Source organism: Ascaphus truei, chromosome 1, assembly GCF_040206685.1.
Source record: "Ascaphus truei isolate aAscTru1 chromosome 1, aAscTru1.hap1, whole genome shotgun sequence".
Lineage (NCBI taxonomy): Eukaryota > Metazoa > Chordata > Amphibia > Anura > Ascaphidae > Ascaphus > Ascaphus truei.
The window spans coordinates 37819521-37841984 of record NC_134483.1 but is presented as its reverse complement, the minus strand read 5'-3'; the positions used below and the strand labels follow the sequence as shown (position 1 = coordinate 37841984).

General features: G+C 39.3%; 1 protein-coding gene across 1 annotated transcript in view; it reads right to left on the bottom strand.

Moving 5' to 3' along the window:
- DCC (DCC netrin 1 receptor) overlaps positions 1-22464 on the bottom strand; it is an 837937-nt gene that overhangs the window by 48466 nt on the left and 767007 nt on the right. The window contains exons 21-22 of the mRNA XM_075586416.1: positions 9858-9890; positions 8048-8113 (exon numbers count right to left, since the gene is read on the bottom strand). Coding sequence (XP_075442531.1) covers positions 8048-8113; positions 9858-9890 — 99 coding nt within the window. The remainder of the gene's footprint in view (positions 1-8047; positions 8114-9857; positions 9891-22464) is intronic.

Sequence of the window (22464 nt, the reverse complement as noted above, 5' to 3'; positions counted from 1 at the left end):
ATATATATATATATATATATATAGTTATGATATATATGATATATATATATATATATATATATATATTGCACACAAGAAGATAGAGCTCACCCCAGGCTCCCAGAAGCAGAGTCTTAGGCCTCCTGTGAGTATATAGGTACAGCAGCATGCGTAGTTGCCCGCACATTTCCCCTAGGCATAGGGAAAGGGGGCTACATACTTAAAAACACCAGAACTAGGACCTGGTTTGTAATCCATTGTAATGTTATCTTGACCCGAGTGGGAGAGGCTTGCAGGTCTACAAAATTGATTGACTGTCAAACTAATAAGGAGAATGCTACTGGGTTGAGGATAAGCTGCAGTGTCTCCGCTGGGAGTAAATAATTAATCTATCTTAATCAGTTGCTGTGTGTTGGAATCATTTTATATTTTCCAGCAGGGCTTTATGCTGTATGTCAACTGCCTGACTGCTCTCACCTTCTCAATAAAAGCACAACACTAGAGCTCCGTTTGGTACCGCACAGAAAAGATGTTGATAGCATACCTGAGTTCTAGCTGGTAATGATCACATGCAATTTATCTACTGTAATCTACATGGATTTCTGCCACGTCTTGCAATACTAGGTCATCCTTAATTAATATTTTATTTCCCCAAAGACTTATCCAGGAAAATGAAGTAAAATATCATGGAGTGACATTATGCGGTTCCAGTTTCGCTACCGCAGCTATTACTTTCATGCAGAAATGTACCACACGGTCCTACCCTCCCATAATTACACAATACATTTGTCTTTGTTTATTATCGCATTATTTTACTGCATTTCATTTTGTCTTTATAGCAACGTATTTAGGGATGTGGCACATAATCATGCTAATAGAGAGCCTTTCATTTGGAATTGCTTTATAACAGCTCTCCGGAGGCAGCAATTGTAGGGGTGGAGTGCTGACAGCTCATTGCAGGTACTAAATCTGCTTGGTAGTCTCCACTAGAGGGAAAGGTAAGTCGTATTGTTAGCAAATTACATAGTAAAATGGATAATCACAATGAAGTGCAGATGTAGCCAGGCTTACTGTCCTTGTGGCCGTGGAGAAAAATTTGGAAACCTGTGTCCCCTCCGCCGGCAGCAAGTTTTGCGGCCCAGAAGGATTAACACTGCGGGGGTCCATGCTTTTGAATGGAAACCCTGCAGCGTTATTCCTTTACTTTAATGGAATAGAAATACCGACACTCACCTTTCAGATGAGCTGCACAGCCACCTGCTGCCGTGTCCCCGCAGCACTGGTAAGATGCAGGGATGTCATTTCTTTCCCTGGATGACATAGATGCCCTTATATGGGGCTCTACATCACGAAGGGGGAGGCTATATGGCTATATTTGGTCATCTAAATCAATAAGCGAGATAGAAGGCCCCTTGATGATGTTGATGTCCAAATATGGACATATCATCTCCCGCCTCATGATGTAGAGCCCCATATAAGGGCATCCCCGTCATGCAGGGGGAAGGAATTAAAGTCCTGCATCTTACCAGGTCTGTGGGGACAAGGCTCCAGGCAGGGAGACTGGGTCAAGGATGCAGATGGCTGCGCAGCTCATCTGGAAAGTGAGTATTGTATTTCTCTCCCTGCAGATGGCCCAAAAGGATTAATGATGCGGGATCCAATTCGGAAGCATGAAACCCTAAAGAGTTAATCCTCCTGTTCTCAGGGGCCGCAAGACAGCACAGAGGACAGCAAGTCTTCCTACATCTGTAAAAAAAGATTTGTCAATGGACGCTAAAGATGGGAAGGGTCGTAAGTTCAAAATACACATTTCTTGGACTTTAAAGTTTGTTCAAATTTTTTTATTGAATTTATTGAATAATAAACTTTTGAATCCAATTGAAATTTGAGCCAAAACCCGAGAAAGTGCCCAAAGATACACAGAGTAAGTGTTTAGATGGGAAAAGAACCCCCAAACACCCGCTGAAACCACCTGGAGGCCCCCGGACACCCGCGGGAACTACTCGAGGATCCCAAGACACCTGCAGGGACCACCTGGAGGCCCCCGAACACCCGTGGGGACCACCCGAGGCCCCCCGTCGGCCTCTGGTATCAATCCTGTGCATAAAAAATAAATTTATGTGGGGGCACAGGGGGTGGATGGGTTGTGTATTGCTGGGTAGTACATATTGTAATGTTTATTGGGGGTAGATGGGGTGAGTGAAGGGCCAAGTACCCCCTTCACTCGCCTCCTCTGCCCCCAATAAACCTGATGTTTCCCAACATCTGATTTAATTCAATATTCTTCCGCATTTCCTCATCCTCCACCACCACCAACACCACGCAAAAACCCTACTTCATTTTATGGAAATAGTACCACCTTCCGGTCACTCTGCTTCAAAAGCAAGTACACTACGGCCGGTTGGCTTTTAAACCATGCGGTTTAAACGATGCAATTTGTAATACAGATTTTTGGCTAGTTTTAATCTGCTACTTATGACCATGTCAAACCATGGAGTACCCAAGCAGGTACCCAACGTTACAAGGACAAACTCACAGATACTAGAATATGCCCCAATTAATACTTAATGTTTTGTTTCACTCAACCAGATATATTGACAGTGAAATAAAATGAAACAAACTTAGGCCCATATTCAATATGCTGTTAAGTCATTCAAATATTTTCCACCACAGATAAACCACCTTTATACTATATTGAATAAGGGTCTAAGATGTGGGAACCATCCTAATGTAACAGTGTTTCCCTTGCCCTCTGGGAGTTCTGCCTATTACAGGGTATGTAGTGCTGGGTACCTGCTGGTTCACAGGATACGGAGTGGTCTGCTGATGGTAGTGGGGACATCAAGACAGGCTTCTAGGGTAGATGACTTATCTTTATCTCATGGTAATCAGCATCTCCATCTATTGCAGGCTCCAGTAAGATGAAGAAAATCCCTGCAGGAGAACTTACACTACTCCCCCGGGTAGATTGCACACCAGGCAGGAGTATAGTTGAACTGGAACACTTTATCTCTCGCCCTCTGCATACACAGCATACAATGGGATCTGTCAAATGGGTCTTCAACCCAAGGATGGTCCTTGGACATTCACCCCTGGCCTAGGGCACCAAGGGCAGTCCCAACTCTTCCCTGACTCCCTAACAGAGTCAGAGGTAAGGTAATCACCCCCCACTCCCCGAGGGTAGGGGACTGCTGGTGCCAGTGCTCGGTACACCCCTGTGTGATACCAGTCTCTCTCAAGGGGGAGAGACAACTAACTAAATGTAGGTGTGCAGCCCCTTAAGTACTGAGGGGGAAGGTCCAAGATCTGAGCCCAAAATTGGGCAGAACACAGGTCTTGGCCCGCCTCCTCCCCTGTCACTCAAGGAAGCTGCTTACTGTGGGGGAAATCCTTGGATTGGTCCTGACACAGCCCGCACTATTACCAGGGCTTACACATCAGGGAGAGCAGACTAGTAGCCAAGCCAGGCATGGCTATACTAATAATAGCAAACACACTGAATTATGCAATAAATAGTTTAAGAAAACCTGAAACTATTACAGTATCATTCCTCCAAGAAAATATGAATACAAAAATAATATTTGAAGACTAATACAAGTAGGAAAATGATGTCAAAGCTTCTTTAAAATATTAATTTCAGGACAGGTTTAATGCAGTAACTAGAGGATTTAATTTTGAACTGCGCGGCACCTTTGCACAACAAAATAGGCATAAGGCATCACTGCCAAAAATAGGTTTACAATGTACTTTTTTTAATAGGGGAGATACAGGGAGACAATTGACTTGCAACTTTTCCAAAACAGGACTGCCACTTGAACAAAGGAGCTCAAAGTCTGGCAGAGCAATTTTCACAAATATTTGATACTTTTTGGTTAATTTGTAGTCAAGAGTTGTCTTATTCAAGTCTTTGCCGTGACACCCCAATAGAGTCACTAGTTATTTGACGTTTCAGATGTGTGAATAGTTATTTGAATGGTTTTCAGTTGTAATATGAAATATTTTGTGGATGTATACTCTTTTTTTATATACATGTATAAAATATCTAACACATTGCAACTTTTGCAAATTGAACTGTGACACACTGGAACATTTCTGTCTAAAGATAAAAAAAAATGTTTTCCCATATTTACTTTCATTAAAGAAGATCTTATCCTTTTAAGACATGCTGGCAGATTAACAAAAAAAAGCTACTTTAAAGACTATGTTTAATGGTATTCTGTCAGGTCTGAAACTGAAAAACATATATTTTTTTTATCTTGGCAAATACTACATTTCATGACATGCTTTTTGAAATAATTTCCTCTCCTTGTGGTTTACAATTTCAGAATCTACGCTATGTATAATTAATACTTAGTCATGGTAAGAAGCTGCCAGGGGGATAATTCATTTTTCTCAATTATCTTTTTCAAATGTATTTTTTAATCTCCTGGCATCTTCCCTTCTCTCATATAGTCTATTTCGCACCACTGCTTACATTGATATCTGCAATATACTTGGTTATAGGCCATAAAGCAAAGTCTTGTCAATGTCAGACTGGCAAAGAGAGACTTCAAGAATATACCTACAGCTACAGTTTAAGTTACTAGATGTATACAACCCTTCAATAATAAGAGAACAATGAGAGTATAGAATTGGTAGCATCAAACATACACTGATGCATCTTGTTAATATATACTGTACATTTCCTATTTTGTTATTTTGACCTATATTTTTAAGTGTCATATATTGATCTATTTGGAGATACTTCTAAGTGCTACGGTAAATTTTTACATTTTTGCAACAATACCTTTTCTTTATTCATACACAGATGCAGCGGCCATTATTTTACGAAATCACAGTGCCGTTTTTGTGCGCGCTGCTGTACTCCATGTGGCATGAACGCGGCCAATCGCCCCAGGCACACGTGTTTATCGCGGTTCCTTTGTTTGAATTTCATGGATTGTGTGCAATTATATGCAATGAAATTATTGAATTGTAATGTGTACAGTACTGTGCTACTGTGTCAATTTCAGGTGTTTAAAAACCAGAACACTAAAATGCCATTTTATGCACTCACCTGCACTCGCATCTTAAGGCGGGAAGGTTGGAAGAAATCCCGCACCATGACATGGGTATTGCGAGGTGTACACTGTGTGATTTGTTAAAATAATGGCCGCTGCATCTGTACTCATTTAGAGGATTACATCAAAACAGTGCATTCTGTATTGCTAAATGTGTCTAATATTGATTGGGTGCAGATAACAGGAGTAGCGTTCTCAACCAGTAATTTATAAAACAGTCAAATGCAATTGGAAAATGAAATCATCAATGTGGATAAAGTGTAAATACCAAATATTGTGAAATAGTTTGATCAATATCTAAACCACTACTCCCACACAATGGTGGATAATGTGAGTGACACACAAAAAAATTATATTCAGTGAAAACATTGAGTCCTCCACTCAACCTTCAATGAGAAACATTTCTCCAGTTTCTCACGTTTATTGGTAAAATAGAGACGAGGGAGCAGAGGGCAACAAAAAATTAAATGAAAAAAAAAAACCAGACTATAAAATAGTATTGTAAGAGTCAGAAGGGATGCCTACTAGCTCATACAATACTCTTTGATGGTCTGTTTCTTTTACATTTAATTTTTTGCTGCCAGTTAATATTTATTGGCAAATACTGGAGACTTTAGTCTAAAAAAGGTAAATATTTTGATGGTGCAAATATTTCATCTCATTAGGTGTTGCATGTATGTCATTACAACATCTACCTACAGTACCAACATTCAGACCAGGACCATAAGAAGGTCTGCGGCGCTATTCCAGGGTTCGAATGAGGTGATTACTATCAGGCAGAGGTATGTTCTCATATGATCACATAGTGATTGTATAGTGAGTACCATAATGTATTTTCAATTGTAATGTTTAATACATTTTGATATATTTTTTAGATATTGGTGTGCTGGGACTGAATTTTGTTTGGATCAGTCATACCAAGGGCATTCACATGGTAAGTCCCTTCTACCTGTCTCTCCTACCTGTGACGTCAGTCCTAGCAGTCTGGGCAGTAAAAGGTTATTCTGTAGGCTTTTGACTACCATTCCTGCTCCTTTTTGAGTGACAGAAGGTAGTGGTGACTCATGGCCTGGTAACAGCCTATATGGTATAGGTACAGACCTTGGGCCCGCCCCTTCTGGTTCCTCTGAAGGGAAGAGCCAAAAGTTAATTAGTCTGATCCCCTCCTCCTTAGGAGGTGGATGTGAGTTCCCTCTCTCCCGGCTGGGAGGGAGGGGCCAGCCAGGCATCATGGCTGGCCTGTAAGATCTAAAGGCTCCAGATTCAAGAGGATGCATCATCCAGAAGCCTGGAATCTTCTGAGACCCTGTACCTGCTGTTATAACATCTATGCAGTGATGCAATAAAGTCCCTGTTCTATTATATACCTGCCTGGACTGAGTTAGTGAGGAGATGTATTAGAGTGCTTCAGATGGAGACTGTCTCTGGTACTTCCAGAGTTCTCTGAAGCTGGAGGCACTGAAACCCGACAAGATGATATCACAATCCTGTCCTGATCTCCACTACACCGCAGATCTACTCAGCTCTCCTGAACCAACAGGTATGCCTCAGCACCACACAGAGACAGTAACTAGCCGTGTATCTCCCAGAGGGGGGAAGGGAGGGGAGGGGGTACATGTGCTACACATATATGATCTTTGCTATTGAAGATAGGAAGGATTTCAAATCCTGAACAAGAGAGACGCCATAATGTCTGTATACACACATACATTTGCTTGGTATAAACTTAAGTTAACGAAAATTAACAGATATAGAAAAACTATGCAGATGTACTGTACTACAGCTAAAAAGTTAAGAATGGAGTCTAAATGAAGAATCGCAAGACATACATCCCAAAATGGAGACAGGCAGGAAAGCATGGAGGACATCACGTTACAAAAACAGACAAGGCAAAGAACAGTACAAGTACAGGGCATACTCGTTAAAATATAATGGATGGATAACAGAATCAGAGAATATATTATTGGTGAAATATAACATATTGAAATGGCAGTTGTAAATGGGAAAAAAACAAATACATAGATGGACTTGTCCAGATTTCCTGAATTCTGGCATAGTGTGTGCATAATCAGAATTACTTGGAACTTGTGCTGACTAATTCTCCATTCATAACTTGCTGTGAGACCTATGCTGTAAACCGTGTAAAGAATGATGCTGTGATGCTGTGATTCTGTGCTGTATATCTGTCTCTAAATAAATACTGGAACAAAATCATTTGATCCATGGACTTATTGACTAAGGTGATACACCTTATCTTCAAGATAGAGAAAGATATATCTTCAGCTGTAAAGTATACTGATAGCTGTTTGGGTTGCTTTAAAAACCCCACAGTTATTGTGCTTTGTTTTGATAGTAGTCAACTGCTTAAACTAAAGATGATATAGAGGGCTGTAAACAGAACTTTAGAAAGGTATTTTAAATATTTAAAAATTTACATTTGGTAATGTTAAATCTATTTACTGTTACACCTTATGTCTTCATTATCCGTTTATTTTAGACTGTATGTTCCATGGAGCAGGATCCTACTTACTAGAGATGGGCAAACCTGTCTGAATCTTGTTTTACCTATTTACACCAAAATCCGTCTGCAGATTGGGTACTAAAAAGTCCCAAAATTTTTTAGCCCCCAAACTTTTGAAGACTCCAAACTCAGATTCAATACGAAAATCCAACAAGATTTAATCCAATGACAGATTCCAAAGTATCCGCTCAGATTTTTGCCATCCGTCGGTCGGACTTTTACCGATAGTAAAAAAAAACAAAACAACAATCTGCTTTTTTAGGACTAATCTACAGAAATCCAGGGTCCAAAGAAACTGGCCAATCCATGTCTGATTTGTATTTAGGTGGAAAATTTGCTGACCCCTACTACTTACTGTACCTTCTATACCAATGTATGTTACTATTGCATTTTTTTTATGGTCCTTAACACCCTATTGTACTGTGCTATGGAATATATTGACACATTTTACATAAATAATAATTATAATACAGTATGTTGTGCTTACCATTGAGACTGCTTCTGTCAATCAAGTTAGTGTCCACTGGCCAATAGGCGCCATCTCCATGACGACCTGTGACAAGAAAAGCAAATGTCATTAATACAGAAAATGGGCAGAACAATTTACAGTACCACTTTAATTTGGACTTGTACGTCTCATAATGGCAAGCATTTGTTTATTCAATCTCCACACCCTTCTCATTCATTAAATAAGTACGGTTTGAAACAAAGGCTCCTATTCAGAAGGGAGTTAGCATACAGGTAACAATGGAATAACTCAAATTCAAGTGGATGGAACAAGATATATTGTTGACTGCATTAACATACTTCTTATTATATTTATTAGCAGCTTGTGCTATTAAATATTTATAAAGATGTCAAGCAGTTAGAAATTTGGGGGGGGGGGCGGGTTGGCTTTATCAATGGCTTCAAAAATCCCATTGCAAGTGCTACCTCTAATAGCGCTCACTAACCACCAAGACATAGTTGATATTTGACATACCATTATCCTTACAATGTTAATAGAGTTCTTGAATCGTGTGAAGACATCCAATTTGACTTAGTGTTTAATGGGGCTTCACTTGTTGGATTGAAATGTTGGCTGGTAAATTGTAAATAAACATGTAAGTGACACATTAATACATGACTTGGTGCTCCTGGATTTCATGCCTCAATAGAACATTAGATGTTGTGGAAAAAAAGTAGAATAATTTTGATACAAAATGATTCAGTCATTGAAGAAATTTGGCTTTTTCAAAGCAATTGCCATCAACGTGACAGAAAGGGCGAGGCTACAATGGGGTTTTTTTTTTTTTGCAAGAGTTTGACAGTTCTGATGGAATACACAGATCATGTAATAATACTGATTCCCTTCACATTTTATTTGGCCCTGTTTATTGATGGCTTCTTTATGACATTTTCTTGACTACATTGAAAGTGTCTTTATTATCTGAAAAAGTGACAGCATGCGGTGCTTAATCTACTCTAGCTGCCACGATCTAGATTTACTCGTCAAAGAAAATATTCCATATTAGATTACAGATGTATAAAAACCATACAGTATGCATCACAAGAGAGACTTAATTTTTAAGAGTTACAGTTAAGTATAGTTTTGCTCAAATCATTTTTAAATATCTTATTGCATTTGTGTCAAATCCTGCACCATTTTCTTATAGCTTATCCCAATATTTTCAGACATAGGCAACTGTTTATGAGCACCAGTTTAAAGTGATATGATGAAGAGATCACGGTTTTAAGCATAATGATTGAGCTTATTTTATTCGAATTATGCATACAGCCTATATTTTTTAAATCCTAATAAAACGCCAAACAAAAGTTTAGAATCACCTACAGTATGTTTTATTTAAACCCAAAACACTGTCTAGAAGTTGAACATGATTTACCATTTTACCAAATGAGAATCTGCAAATGTAATCTATAACCCATGAAAAGGGGGCAAGAGCAGCTTGAAAATTATGCTGAGCTTAATTATACTTAATGTGAATTATTCAGAAGCACAGGGAGAGAGACGAAAAATTTATTTCATACAAAGAAGCTTGACATTTTAATTGGTCCTTGAGAAAAGAGACAAAACAATTTCCTCTCAAGAAAATTTACATCTTGGCCATCAAAGCAGAGGCAGTCTCAGCCTTGCAGAACTTCATTAACAAGATTAATTAGCATGTTGGAGACATTGGTGTCTGCTTCATCAGGTGTGCAGACCAGGTGAGCAGCAGAATGCATGGGGAACACTGACATTACTCCCAGAGTGTAGCATTGATTTTGTGAGAATTGTTGACAGAATGAGGCCACTGTACCTTGGTCATTAGCCATTTTGTCAGGGTGTTCGACTACAAAGAAAAAAAAAAGAGACAATATCATTAGATTATGACAGCTCTTCATAAAAAGGTTGACATACCAAATCTGCAATTTTGTTAGGATTTTCATCAAAAGAGGCTGCCTTTAATGCACATCTGCCAGGATGAAAAGATACATTATACAATTCCCATTTTCAGAGATTGCATGTAGTATCCAAGTCGACTCATTTCTGTTACTTTGAAAAGCCATCACATACTGTAAAAAGTAGCTTCTCCAATATGATATGTGAGATATCATTGGATGAGGCTATGTGGTATAAATACTGCAAAGAAAGATTGCTTTGACTTTCAAACAAAATTCAGTAAATATTACACAATGATGACAGTTTTAGAATATTTAGTATATTCTGTGATTACAAATTACAGTAAGCAATAATATAATTTTAAGTATATTGACTCTACTCCAGTTTGACAGTAGAATTCCATTTTCTAAAAGTATAGTAAAGAATTCTGAAGGGCTAATATAGCTCAATTTTTTTTCTACACAAAGCTGCCAGTGTACTTATTGTTGGATAACTTAAAAAGAAAAAAATAATATATACACTGTAAATTCCTTTCACAAATAGCTTACTGTGTACGCTTGTATTGGATCCCAGGGTGCAGAAAAAGATATCAACTGCTGACAGCAACATAAAGGGTTGGCATAATGTTTGCCACAAAGCCACTCCATTTTCTTTACAGTCTCTGCATGATTTAAAAGCCAATTTACGTCTACTTAGACTCTTATCCTTCCCAGGAATGTGAACTGGGCATCATGTATGAAGAGTAATAATACTAGTAATAATCAGATAATTGCATCTCTATAGCTCGTTGGGAGATCCAACAAGAAAAAAGTGCTTTATAAATGCAGTCATTATAATCAACACAAAATGTATCTAATGCCTGTTGCATTCTCAGCTAATCAATGAAAGAAATGTTTGACGATGGTTGCCTTCAAACAACCTTTTTACATGGTCTGCATTGATCCTAATTTAACTTTTTTGTATGCTGTAGCAACCAGCTATCTGCTTGCATTTTTGAATATTTAAACCCAGATCCACAAAGCTCCATGAAGTCACTTACAGATGACTTGACATAAACCTAACTTAACGCCATGCTCAGACTAACAGTGTAATAACATAAGGTAAGCCATGTCTTCTCTCGTAAAGTATATGACATAATATAATGACCGTTAGGGATAAAGACATGCAAAATATGATGCCTTAACTTACTTGAACATTGCATATTCACTAAAGTCTGTTAAGAGTAACATGGGAACTAAACACTGCATTAGTTAAGTCATACCTGAACTTGGAGTTACTCACATCTAGACCCTGAATTAGGACTTTTGCAGGGTCTGGTTGATGTAAACCAAAGATAGGTTATGATGAAACTAACGTAGCATTATATCCTGGTGTTATTTCCTTCTCCTCACTTTCTCAACTGGAGTTAAAAAACGATTTCAGGCTCTAGATCGGAGAAACACTAAGATCTACTTACCATAATGTTGCTGGGAGATAATGCAACGCTGTTGTACAATAACATGATGTTAAGATTATGCTAATGAGATGTAGAGCGGCAGTAAGTTTTGCATTTATTTCGCTTTCATAATACACATTAAATTCAGGGAACATAACATTCATTCCTGTTATAGATCACATCACGAGCCCCGATTTAACAAAGCTTTGTGGATCTATCCCATTGAGAGCAACAATGGTAATTATTTTACTCATTGGAAAAAGTGGTATCTCTGCTAAATGATTTAACATACATTGGGATATATATATATATATATATATATATATATATATATATATATATACAGTGGTCAACAAATCACCAAAAAATCTACTCGCCACACAAAACAATCTACTCGCCAACTAGTACCACACGTGTGCTGCTTGGGCCAATAGGAGCTCGCCACGATGTTAAATCCACTCGCCCGGGGCGAGCAAATGTATAGGTTTGTCGAACACTATATATATATATATATATATATATATATAGTCAAAAAGTATAATTGGCACTCCTGTAGGCGCTGGTAAGCTGTAGGTGTTTGTCCCATATAGATAATATGTCAATACGATACCGTTCCGAAGTTTGGTAATCAAGAGATAGCACTCTGTAGGTAGTTCATCAATACAAGTGTATTAGTGACAAAGGTGATACATCAAGAAACCCAACGTTTCGGTCCTCAAATACCTCCATATTGTTGACGTCACGCATGGCCCCGGATCAGCGGTTGCTACGTAGAAAGCGTCTATAGCAACGTTTAGTGTGGTCAGGGACAGCCTGTTGCGCGCGTCTGTCTCGCATGCGCACCATGTTAGTGTCTCCTAGTCGTCATGGTAAGCCGCCGGTAAGCTCTAAAGCCTGCACCAGTTGTCATAACAACAGAGATGCATACTAACGCTGGCAAGCGGCAGACTAAGGCTTGACTCTGAAGCAATCAGATGTCTGAGCCTCTAACATCCTCCTAGCGCGGTCTGGCTAATAAACCTCAGTGATTAAGTGTGTGGGGGAAGTGTGTAGGGGAGTGATGTGGTCTGTACTATGGGGAAGATGCATTATATGCACAAAACATCAGGGAATAATAGTGCACAAGGGGTACATAGCACTGTCACCCACCACACATAATAATACACTGTCACAAAGACAATGGCAGCTACAAAAATAGCCATATAATACTAAGTGGACAATAAAGTCTATGTAAAACATGTCAACATAGTGTATCTCATGTCCAGGGGTTAGATGCCAAAACTATGCAAGCATATATAATGGTGAAACAGGGCTCAGGATAAAATACATAACCATGGGTCTAAGGTGAGTCATAGATACATAGCAACATATGCAAACAAAATCCACAGTGAGGAACAAGCATAGTAAGACAATATTGTACCCGATGGCAGTTAATAAAATCTAAAGCTGGTTGTGCATACATGTCCAGTACAACAAGTGAGGCATGAGACCATGCTCATAAAGGGTCACATATTAGGAAGTCCCACAAAGCATATGTCACATCTCTAAAGGAAACAACAACTGAAATTCTTCATTAAGTCCCTTAGGAGTCATTGTACTCAGATCATAAATAGCTTTGACCTCCAGTTGTAACAGCAATGTTTTTCGATCGCCACCATGTGGGGGTGCGCGGGTCTGTATAATGGGCATACAGCGTAATGTTGCCAGGCTGTGCTTACACTTCCTGAAGTGAATCATCTTCAGTACCGAGGAGTGCTTTCTAATTGCGCATCGATGGATACTGATGCGCTCCTTAAGCATTCGCATTGTTTTGCCTATATAATAAAGACCACATGGGCATTTGATAAAGTATACCATGAACTTCGATTTGCAGTTCAAGTATTGCCTAATCTTGATGGGTTTACCATTCTGGGGTGTTGCCGGTCTGTATAAATTGGCAGTTGTTACAGCCATGGCACCTATGGGCACCCTGGTTTCCTAGCTAGCCATGTCGTGGTGGGCATATATTTGTTGACAGGGTCAGAGTGTGTAAGTAGGTCTCCCAGTTTCCTGCCTCTCCTGTAACAGAACAGTGGCGGTGCCACAATGTCTTTCCCAATTTTTCGAAATGCCAAAATGTGCCAGTTTTTATTTATTGACCGCTAAATGTGTCCAGAGGAAGTGCTGTAGGTACTGACTACCTTACAGCGGTCAGGTCCAGCATCCTTCTGGGCTGGTGCCAGTAGTTCCTCCCTCTTGGGGATTCTGGCTTTTGCCAGGGCATCGTCGATTTCATAAGGATCGTAGCCTCTTTCTAGGAAGCGAGCGGCCATCTCCAGTAATGCCTCAGCCACCATTTTAGGGTCACTAGTAATCAGACGTACCAGTAACAGCTGCGAGTACGGCAGGCCAGCCTTCAAGGGTGGCGGATGGTGGCTAGTGGCATATAAAAGAGAGTTCTTGTCTGTGGGTTTTTTTAAAAAACTGGGTGCAAAGTTTGTCATTGTTCTTGTACACAATGGTATCTAGAAACGTGACCTCTTCTTTGTTGTAACTGGTCGTAAAACGTATGGTAAAGGGAATGTTGTTGAGATGTTCTATGAACATAAGAAGCTCAGATTCTTGTCCACCCCACACCAAGAACACATCGTTAATGTACCGGATGTAATGTAGTATGTGGTCTGAGAAAGGGGCATCAGTGAGCCGATGAGTCTGTTCATAATAGTCCATAAATAAATTGGCGTAAGCCGGTGCCTTGTTCGACCCCATGGCCGTTCCCCTCAGCTGCTGGTAGAAGGTCTTTTCAAATTTGAAAAAGTTCTTGTGTAATATAACCTCCAGCAGTAATAGAAGGAATTCAGGTGGTGGTCCCTTATGTCCAGCAAATTTATTGAACTGCACTTGAACTGCTTCAATGTCCTCCATGTGTGGGATATTGGTATAAAGACTAGTTACTGTATGTCAATCGTTACCAGGATAGTCTCTGTAGTTACCATTGCAATACCCTTCAATTTATGGATAAAGTCGGTGGTGTCCTTGATGTAAGAGGCCATCTGTGTCACCATCGGTTGCAAATAAAAATCCACAAATTGGGATAGTGGGTGGCATAATGACCCTCATGCCGAGATAATCGGTCTTCCCGGTGGTTTGGTGAGGAATTTGTGGATCTTCAGGAGGGTGTAGATGACCGGTATGACTAGATGTGTCTGCATCCGGAACTTTGCCGTATTCTCCGTGATCCAAAAGTTGTAGATCCCTAGCTGGAAGATGGAATCAATCTCTCTCTTATATGTAGGTGTTGGGTCAGCCGTCAGCCATTAATAGTTAGCGCTGACACTAAGTTGTTCAATGATTTTCTCATTGTAGTCGGAATAGGACATGACCATTATTCCGCAGCCCTTGTCAGCAGCTCATATGGCAATATCCTTGTTGTTCTGTAATGACCTCAGGGCAGCTTGTTCATCCTTGTTCATTCAGGTTACTGATGCTGGTCTTGTATTGACTGATCTGTTGCCTGGTGTCCCTCCATGAGTCCCATAAACGTACAGATGTTATGATTCGTCACCAAGGGATCAAATGTACTCAACGTATTTAAGTTAAAAAAAGAATAATTACAATATAACAGCATCCAATAAAAAGAACCAAATAAAATGAATAAAAATGACAGTAAAATATTTTTATTTCTTTCATTCCCAGCATTAGGTGGCAGTATACAATTAAAAATGCAGTTCCTTTCTCTGCATATCAAATTATCACCTCTGCATTGACAACCGAGAGTATGTTATGTCCCGCACTGTCAGTTTTTAATTGTTAATAACTGATATGGGAATTTAGGGGGGTTAATTTTTCAAACATTAAAACCTGGATGAAATTACAAAAACATTTTTTTTTAAAACAGGATCTCTCCCCATCTACACATTTTACTCCAGTGCATGCTGATATTTCAATAAGTCTCTTCTGCAAAAAAAAAAAAAGGAGCAGAACCGCATGAAACAAAATCAAGTAATAAACTTGGGGGAGGCGGGGGGATTGGGATGGTAACCCCAGCTCAGCCCAAAAAGCTTGTATACAATGAAGTAGTTATGGTATAGTGCTATACCTAGGATAGTTTATGAAGTACTGTACAACTATGGAGAAGGAAAGAAAACCCAGTGGAGTCAGCACTCAAGTACCCTTTGGTATAGAATATGTAATCTGAGTAGTAAGTAAAACTGATTATTTTATTAGATCCAATTTAAAATAAGATGAGTACATAAACAGTAAACGGCGATTAGTAAAGAAAATTCGGCTATTTGTTAAAATGTGGGAGGAAAAGAGTGGAGGAAGAAGACCCAAAGGGTAGACCACAGCAGGCCTGTCTCTGGAGATTCTTGGGGGGATGTTAGAAACAAAGGAGGTTTGTTTCTCAGGGATTGAGGGTGAGCTATTCAGAGTTGTTTGTGCGTTAGCCTTTTTGGGTCACTTCGGGAGGGTCAGACGGTTACATGGGTTAAAAGAAGGCTGTGGGGCTGGAAAAAATGTCTTGATTGGGGAGAAGAAATGTGTATCTTAATTAGGAGCTTGAAGATAGACCAGAGAGGTAAAGAGGTTTGGTTGGTAGGGGAGGTGGATGGTAACGTGCTGCATTAAGTGGGGCTGGTGGCATATTACCTAGCAGTACACAAGGGGGCTGAGCCACTCATGAGATACTATTTGGTTTGTGTGGAAATATATGGTGACACTTATGTCCACCGGGTCGAGAGAACAAAGCAGAGACCCTATGGGAAGTGTGTTTAATTAGTGGCGGATAGATGGCGAGTGTACTGGTTAGAGCAGCAGCGTCTTAGGTAAAGACACTGCCGGTGATCTTTTTGTGGTGGGAGGTTTCAGATAGTCTGGTCCTGCATGTCGGGGTAATGATCTGAGCCAGATAAGAACTGTGGAATTTATAAATGTGACCCGTGAGGACACAGCCCAGTTAATGGTAATATTTCCTGCAGCAGGGTTGGTATGGTCTGAGATTGTGCCGCGTTGGTCATCAGAAGTTTGGGAGAGGAAAGCTGTGGATAGAGGTAGGACGAAGCTCAATCGGGAGGTAGTTAATTTGTTGATATATTTGAGGGTTTCTGCATTTTTGCACAAGGAATTTTAATGGGAGCAGGCTGGTCTTTATCAAGAAGTTTGAGCCCACCGCTGTGAGATGACCTTGGCTATTTTAATATGGGTTTACATGATGGTTTGGAAGAGGCTGTGCTGCTTTTCGCAGCGGGGCAAGTTTTAGGGTCAAATGGCCTCAGCATTGGAGGGGTGTGGACTAATCAGTTTTTCCCAGGTGATTAGTTTGGAGGAATGTGAGGGGTTCAAAGGATGCTGTCTTGGGTCAAGGCCAGGTGCGGCAGCCTAAGACTCTACTCCTAAGAGGGATCCCCTAAGAGGGATCCTAGGTGTTATGATCCAAGAGTGCTCACTGGGTCATGAAGTGTAGCGGCAGTAAGCATAATCAAGTTCACTGGTAAAGGCTCCATCACCGCTGTCAGTAGGATCACATGACTGGACGTGACGAGAGATGGCGACATACAATCAGTGGAGTAGCGAGGATATTGTTTGAGCTGGATGTTCAGAGCATTGAAGGCTGTATTATAAGTTGTTTAATTGTGAGTACATAAATTGACAGTATTTTTACACAATAATATAAGAACGTACTGCACTATATTGTCGCCTATATTTCTATCCTTGTTCATTGAGAAGAGCAGAGGAAGAACAACAGGAGTGGATCTGGTCCGGAGTCACCTATTGATAAGTCTTAAAGATTGGAGTAAATATGAATGCATAGAAGATAAAAGAAACTCTGATCCAAGTTTGTTTATGTGTATATTTGACTTGAATTTTGTTCATGTGGTTACGTTTCTGTGTTTTTGTGGAAGAGAGTTTCAAGAACCAAATAGACCTTTGTTGATCCAGTTTGGGAAGCACCACGTCCCCTCTTATTTGAAGCTTTAGAAAAATCCATATTGAGTTTTCACTTTCATTTTTAATCACTAATTCACAGTTATTTTATAACTTTGCACACTATTTTGAAATCAGAACTCAGATAAATTGGTTCACTAGGCACTGTTTACGATTAGTTATGTATTCATTATTTATTCACTTTTTATCTATTTGCGGAGTGCCCTCTTATTTTATTTTTTTGCATAATTTTAGCATAAACCTGGTGTTCACTGCTTTTCAACTAAGTATGTAATTGATTCTATGCTTATCTGAACGACAACAACAAGAGTATAATGTGAGCCAATAATAGTGTAATATTACTTTGCTTGATTTGCTGGCCTCCAATGTTTGTCTGTTCTGTGTTTTACAGTCCTCTGTAGGCCAGTCCGATTTAGTTTAACAGTTTCAATTCAATTTAGTAGTCCATTAAATCTATTAAATTCAACATATGTTCATTCATGAATGTGTGTTTTTTTAGAAACTCAGTAATAAACAAGTGCAATTAGATAGAGAAAGACTAAGGCTATGTGTGTGTGTGTGTGTGTGTGTGTGTGTGTGTGTGTGTGTGTGTGTGTTGTGTGTGTGTGTGTATATATATACTGATTGGTTAACTGCAGTGTAAATCTGAATGCAAACATGAAAAGAGGAAAACTGATTGAAGAAAGGACAAAAACAATCAAGATCACGAACCTTAAGAATATAAAATGAAAAATCACTTTAGCTTGATCAAAATGGATGGGGACTCTTCAACAAACGATTATGAAGAATTTATGGAGATTGTAGTTGAAAGCACCGAAAAAAACTGTAGGAATAGCTAACAAAAACATTTCAGAAAATATGAGGAGACGGCAAGAAATTAAGCAATTCCAAGACACAGGAATTGAGTTTAGTATGCAGACAATCCATAAACGTATAACTGAAGATGTAAGAAAATCTAATCATGATTGAAGACTATTGAAGACAATAAAATCTTAAAGAAGACAAAGCACGGACTTATGGTTGGGAGAAGCAAATAATAACACTCACGCAAGATGATGGACCAACAATAAAAGTCTGGGCACTTATCATAAAAAGAGTTGAGGAATTCAACATTAAATTGTATGCGAACACAGATGTCACAGGACATAATCCAGCAGAGGACAAGCGAGAAGAATCCACCAATGATCTACCATGTGTCCTTACAAAAAAAAGTGGCAAAAGCAATAACATCCACAAAGACTGGGAAGGCTTCAAGGAGGATGGAATTACAACTGAATTCTTGAAAGAAGCTGGGGTAGAAGAAGAAAAAAATCCTTGCAAAACTCTTTACTTACTGCTTGAAGAACAGAATAATTCCAGAGAAATTGAGTAGTGCCATAGTTATCCTCATACACAAGAAAGAGGCAAAGAAGACCCCAAGAACTACAGACCAATGAGTCTACTTCCAATCACTTACAAGATTTTTACTATTATAGCCTAGTCTCTGGCCGCTATCCTTCTGTTGGGCCCTCACAGTAAAAGTCCTGTTAGGTACAGGCACTGTGAAGGGTGCATTCTCTCATGAAGGCCTAGCTTGCTATCGCAGCCTGGATGCATTGTTACTGTGTCCACGGGCGGGCCTAACAACAACCAGAGAGTGTCATCCTGGGGAGGATACAGGCCGGGTCACATGCAATTAATGTGATGCCTGTCAGTATCAGAACTGCCCTGTTATGGGGCAAGGTCACAAGCCCATCCCTGGCACTCTCCCAGAAGTCTGGGCTCTCTTCCTCCCCCCTGTGGAGTGGGTAACATCTGCCCTTTATCCCAGAAGGGGGTAAAGGAGGGGCTCAGGAGGGGCCTACATGGGATTAAAGCCTGGAACGTTCCCTGCAGGGGAATATGAAAGCTGTGACTTGCTGTAAAGGACAAAAAACATCAATTAAACATCTATATGTGTGGATCAATGTCTGGATCACCAAGGAGTTGCCAGCATGGTCCATTCTGGTCATCTCAGGATCCTCAATGGCTGGAGGTGCTGTAAACAGAGATGAACCACCCTGAATACCTGTCCTGATATCTCCCCACACTACCGCAGAGTACTCAGAGCCTCCTGTTCCAGCCCAAAAGGTACGTACTGCACCATCAACACCAGATAGCCGGATGATCTCACTTAGGGTGGGAGAACAGGTGCTGCACTTTTATACTCACTAATTAGCCACAACAGACCCTGGACTTTGCCCAGCCTAGACAACAAGCGGGATTTTGCAGTGGATACAACACAATGGACCACATCCAAGTAGGATAAGAAGTGATTTCCCAAAGTAAATAATACAATTTACCTCTCAGTTTAGGATTCGTAGATTACAAAAAAAGTATTTGATTCTGTCTACACCTCAGCTCTCCTACATCCATTAAGTATACAAAACGTTGAAGAAGCGTATCTTCAAATTATGATGAACATTTATGAGAATGTCACATAAACCATTAGATTACAAGCAGATGCAAGCAAGATAAGGATCAGCAAGGGAGTGCAGCAGGGAGACACCATGTCACCAAAGCTTTTCACTGCAACATTTGAAGAATATTTCCAGACACTTGATTGGGAAGAAAAAGGAATCAAAATCAATGGTGAATATTTGAGTCACCTACGATTTTTAGATCACATTGTTATTGTTGCCACAAGTCCAGAAGACAAAAAAAATTGGAGAACTCGCCAAAGCAAGTAAGAATGTGGGTCTCCGTATAAATCTCAACAAGACCAAAGGGATGTTTAACAAATGTGTGAAGTTGAAGACTGTGTACCTTGGCCGGCAAATAACATTGAATGGAAACATTTTGAATTAAATAAATACGAAAATGAAGATGAGATAGAGGGAATTTGGAAGAAACAAGACAACGTTTCAAAGGAACCTTCCACTGTGCCTCAAGAAGAAAGTTTTCAAGCAGTTCAGTCTGTCTCTGCTCAGGTATGGATGTGAAACTTGTACCATAAATGAGAAGATAATTCAGAAGCTTGAAATAATGCAAAGAAGTATGGAGATGTTTTCTGGGTATTACCTGAAGAGAGAGGAAAATTAATAAATGGTCTCTGACATCACTATGTTGAAGAAATAAAAATGGCAGTGAGCTGGACATATCTCAAGAAGAAATTACCATTGCTGAACAAATATGGTATTCGACTGGATTCCAAGAGAGATTAAAAGACCAAAACAATGAGCAAAAGTAAAATGGGAGTAAGGAATCTGAAAAATTGCTGGAACAACATGGACAAAAGAGACTTGCAACCGCAAAACCTGGACAATTATTGAGGAGACCTTCATCCAGCAGTGGATTTGCAAGGGCTGAAGATGAAGCTGATGAATCTGGGCATGCTTTAGAGTTTTTCATCCATATTAGTCTTACAGAAAAGGTCCATGATCTAGCTTTACGCACTAACATTTAAATTGTAAGCTTTTTTTGTTGCCTGGAACTTAATAGTCCTATAAAAATCAATGTTTTTATACCTAATTCCCCCACTATAATCATGCTTTCACTCGGGTACTTCTTCTAGCCAAGTGTCACGTGCCACTCCTATTCATTTCTGCTATCCAATATGCCATTCTCAGGTGAAAACTTGACATTGACTTAATTGCTCTAGATGTCTGAGTTGATATGCTACTTTAAAACTCGATAAAAGCTTTTGAGTTGTAAAGTAAGAACTATATCTATTATAGTTGTAACATAACAAGGTACCTTGCATTCGTCTTAACAAGTATCCTTCACTTCTGAGCTCTCAACCAAACAATTGGGAAATGTATTTAATGAAGCTGCATTGCACACATTCTCTCTTTGTGAACCATCTTTTCAAAACTACAAATACATGTATTATGATCATTTCTAAACAATATCCGTGGAATTTATCCATGATATCATGAAATTGTGATATTCTGGGCTCACTTGACAATGCGTTTTTGAAAAGCTAAACAGAACAATATTACTATATTTTAGGTAGACTTGCAATACTTTATCTTATCAGAATCAATGTCCCCTCATCAAGAAGGTACAATCTGTATCCCCCCCTTTTATTATGTGCATCAATACAATGTACACAATGATAAGTAATTAGCTAAGTTTCCAATTGATCCATTCTCCTGTGATCGATCAGGTAAGATTCAGCTCGGGGGTTCACTAAATGGATGTCAGTGCAGCAAAAGAGTACCCAAGATGCAAAGTTCTGTAAGGAAGATCATGTGACCAGGCAGTCACTCGATACAATTGGTGCACTGCTAGAGAGAGGGCAGGGCTTAAAAAGGGATATGCCAGATTCTGTCAAAGAAGAGAAAGGGGATGTGATTTTGCTACAGAAATGCTTGTTACATTATAATACATTAAAAATGTCATTCAGAGTTGTTGTTTTTTTTTTTAAATGTGACAAGTATTTTCTCGTTGTATAGAACTGAGTTATTAAAAAACAACACACATCTATGATATTGCTTGGTCCGCAGCTGTAAGACAAAAGTTGTGAACTAGATTTTGTTCTTTGATATGATGCAGATTTTTTTGGCTCCTAAATTGCACCACTTTAGCCTTGATACATATGCCCCAAATTGTGTGCAATAATTGAATTGTCTATTCTTTAGCATCTGCATCAAGTGCATTCCGCCTGTTTTCTGTTGGAGAGGGGTAATGGTAGCTCAAATGTGGTATTTTTAATTGATTGATTTGGTTTTATGTTTATTACATCAGTATTTCCCTGATTTTTAAGTCTAGGCACTTTAATAAATAACCCCTAAAGCTTTTCAAACCTATTCAATATTATATGAATTTGCAATATTAGACAGTATTAATGAAAGGTTTATGGAATATTCTTATATACGTTAGTCACTTAAGCCAGAGTGATAAAGGAAGGAAGCATTTGTTTTAGATTTTTTGTTAAAACCTTGTTTTGTGGTAATGTTCTAATGTGCCTGAAATCCAGAGGTCATAGAAGAGTACTATTGAGAACAACACAATAATAACAATTTTGTGGTAAAAATTATAAGACTGATATTCCCAATACTTCCTAAAAATAATTGCCAAGATCTTTGATATCACACACCCATATTTAATTTTGTAAAATGTGGATTTTTAATCATTTAAAGTTCTCTACACCTAAGGAACCAATGAAAAGGCATCTTCAAGAACATTACCCTCTACAGTAAAT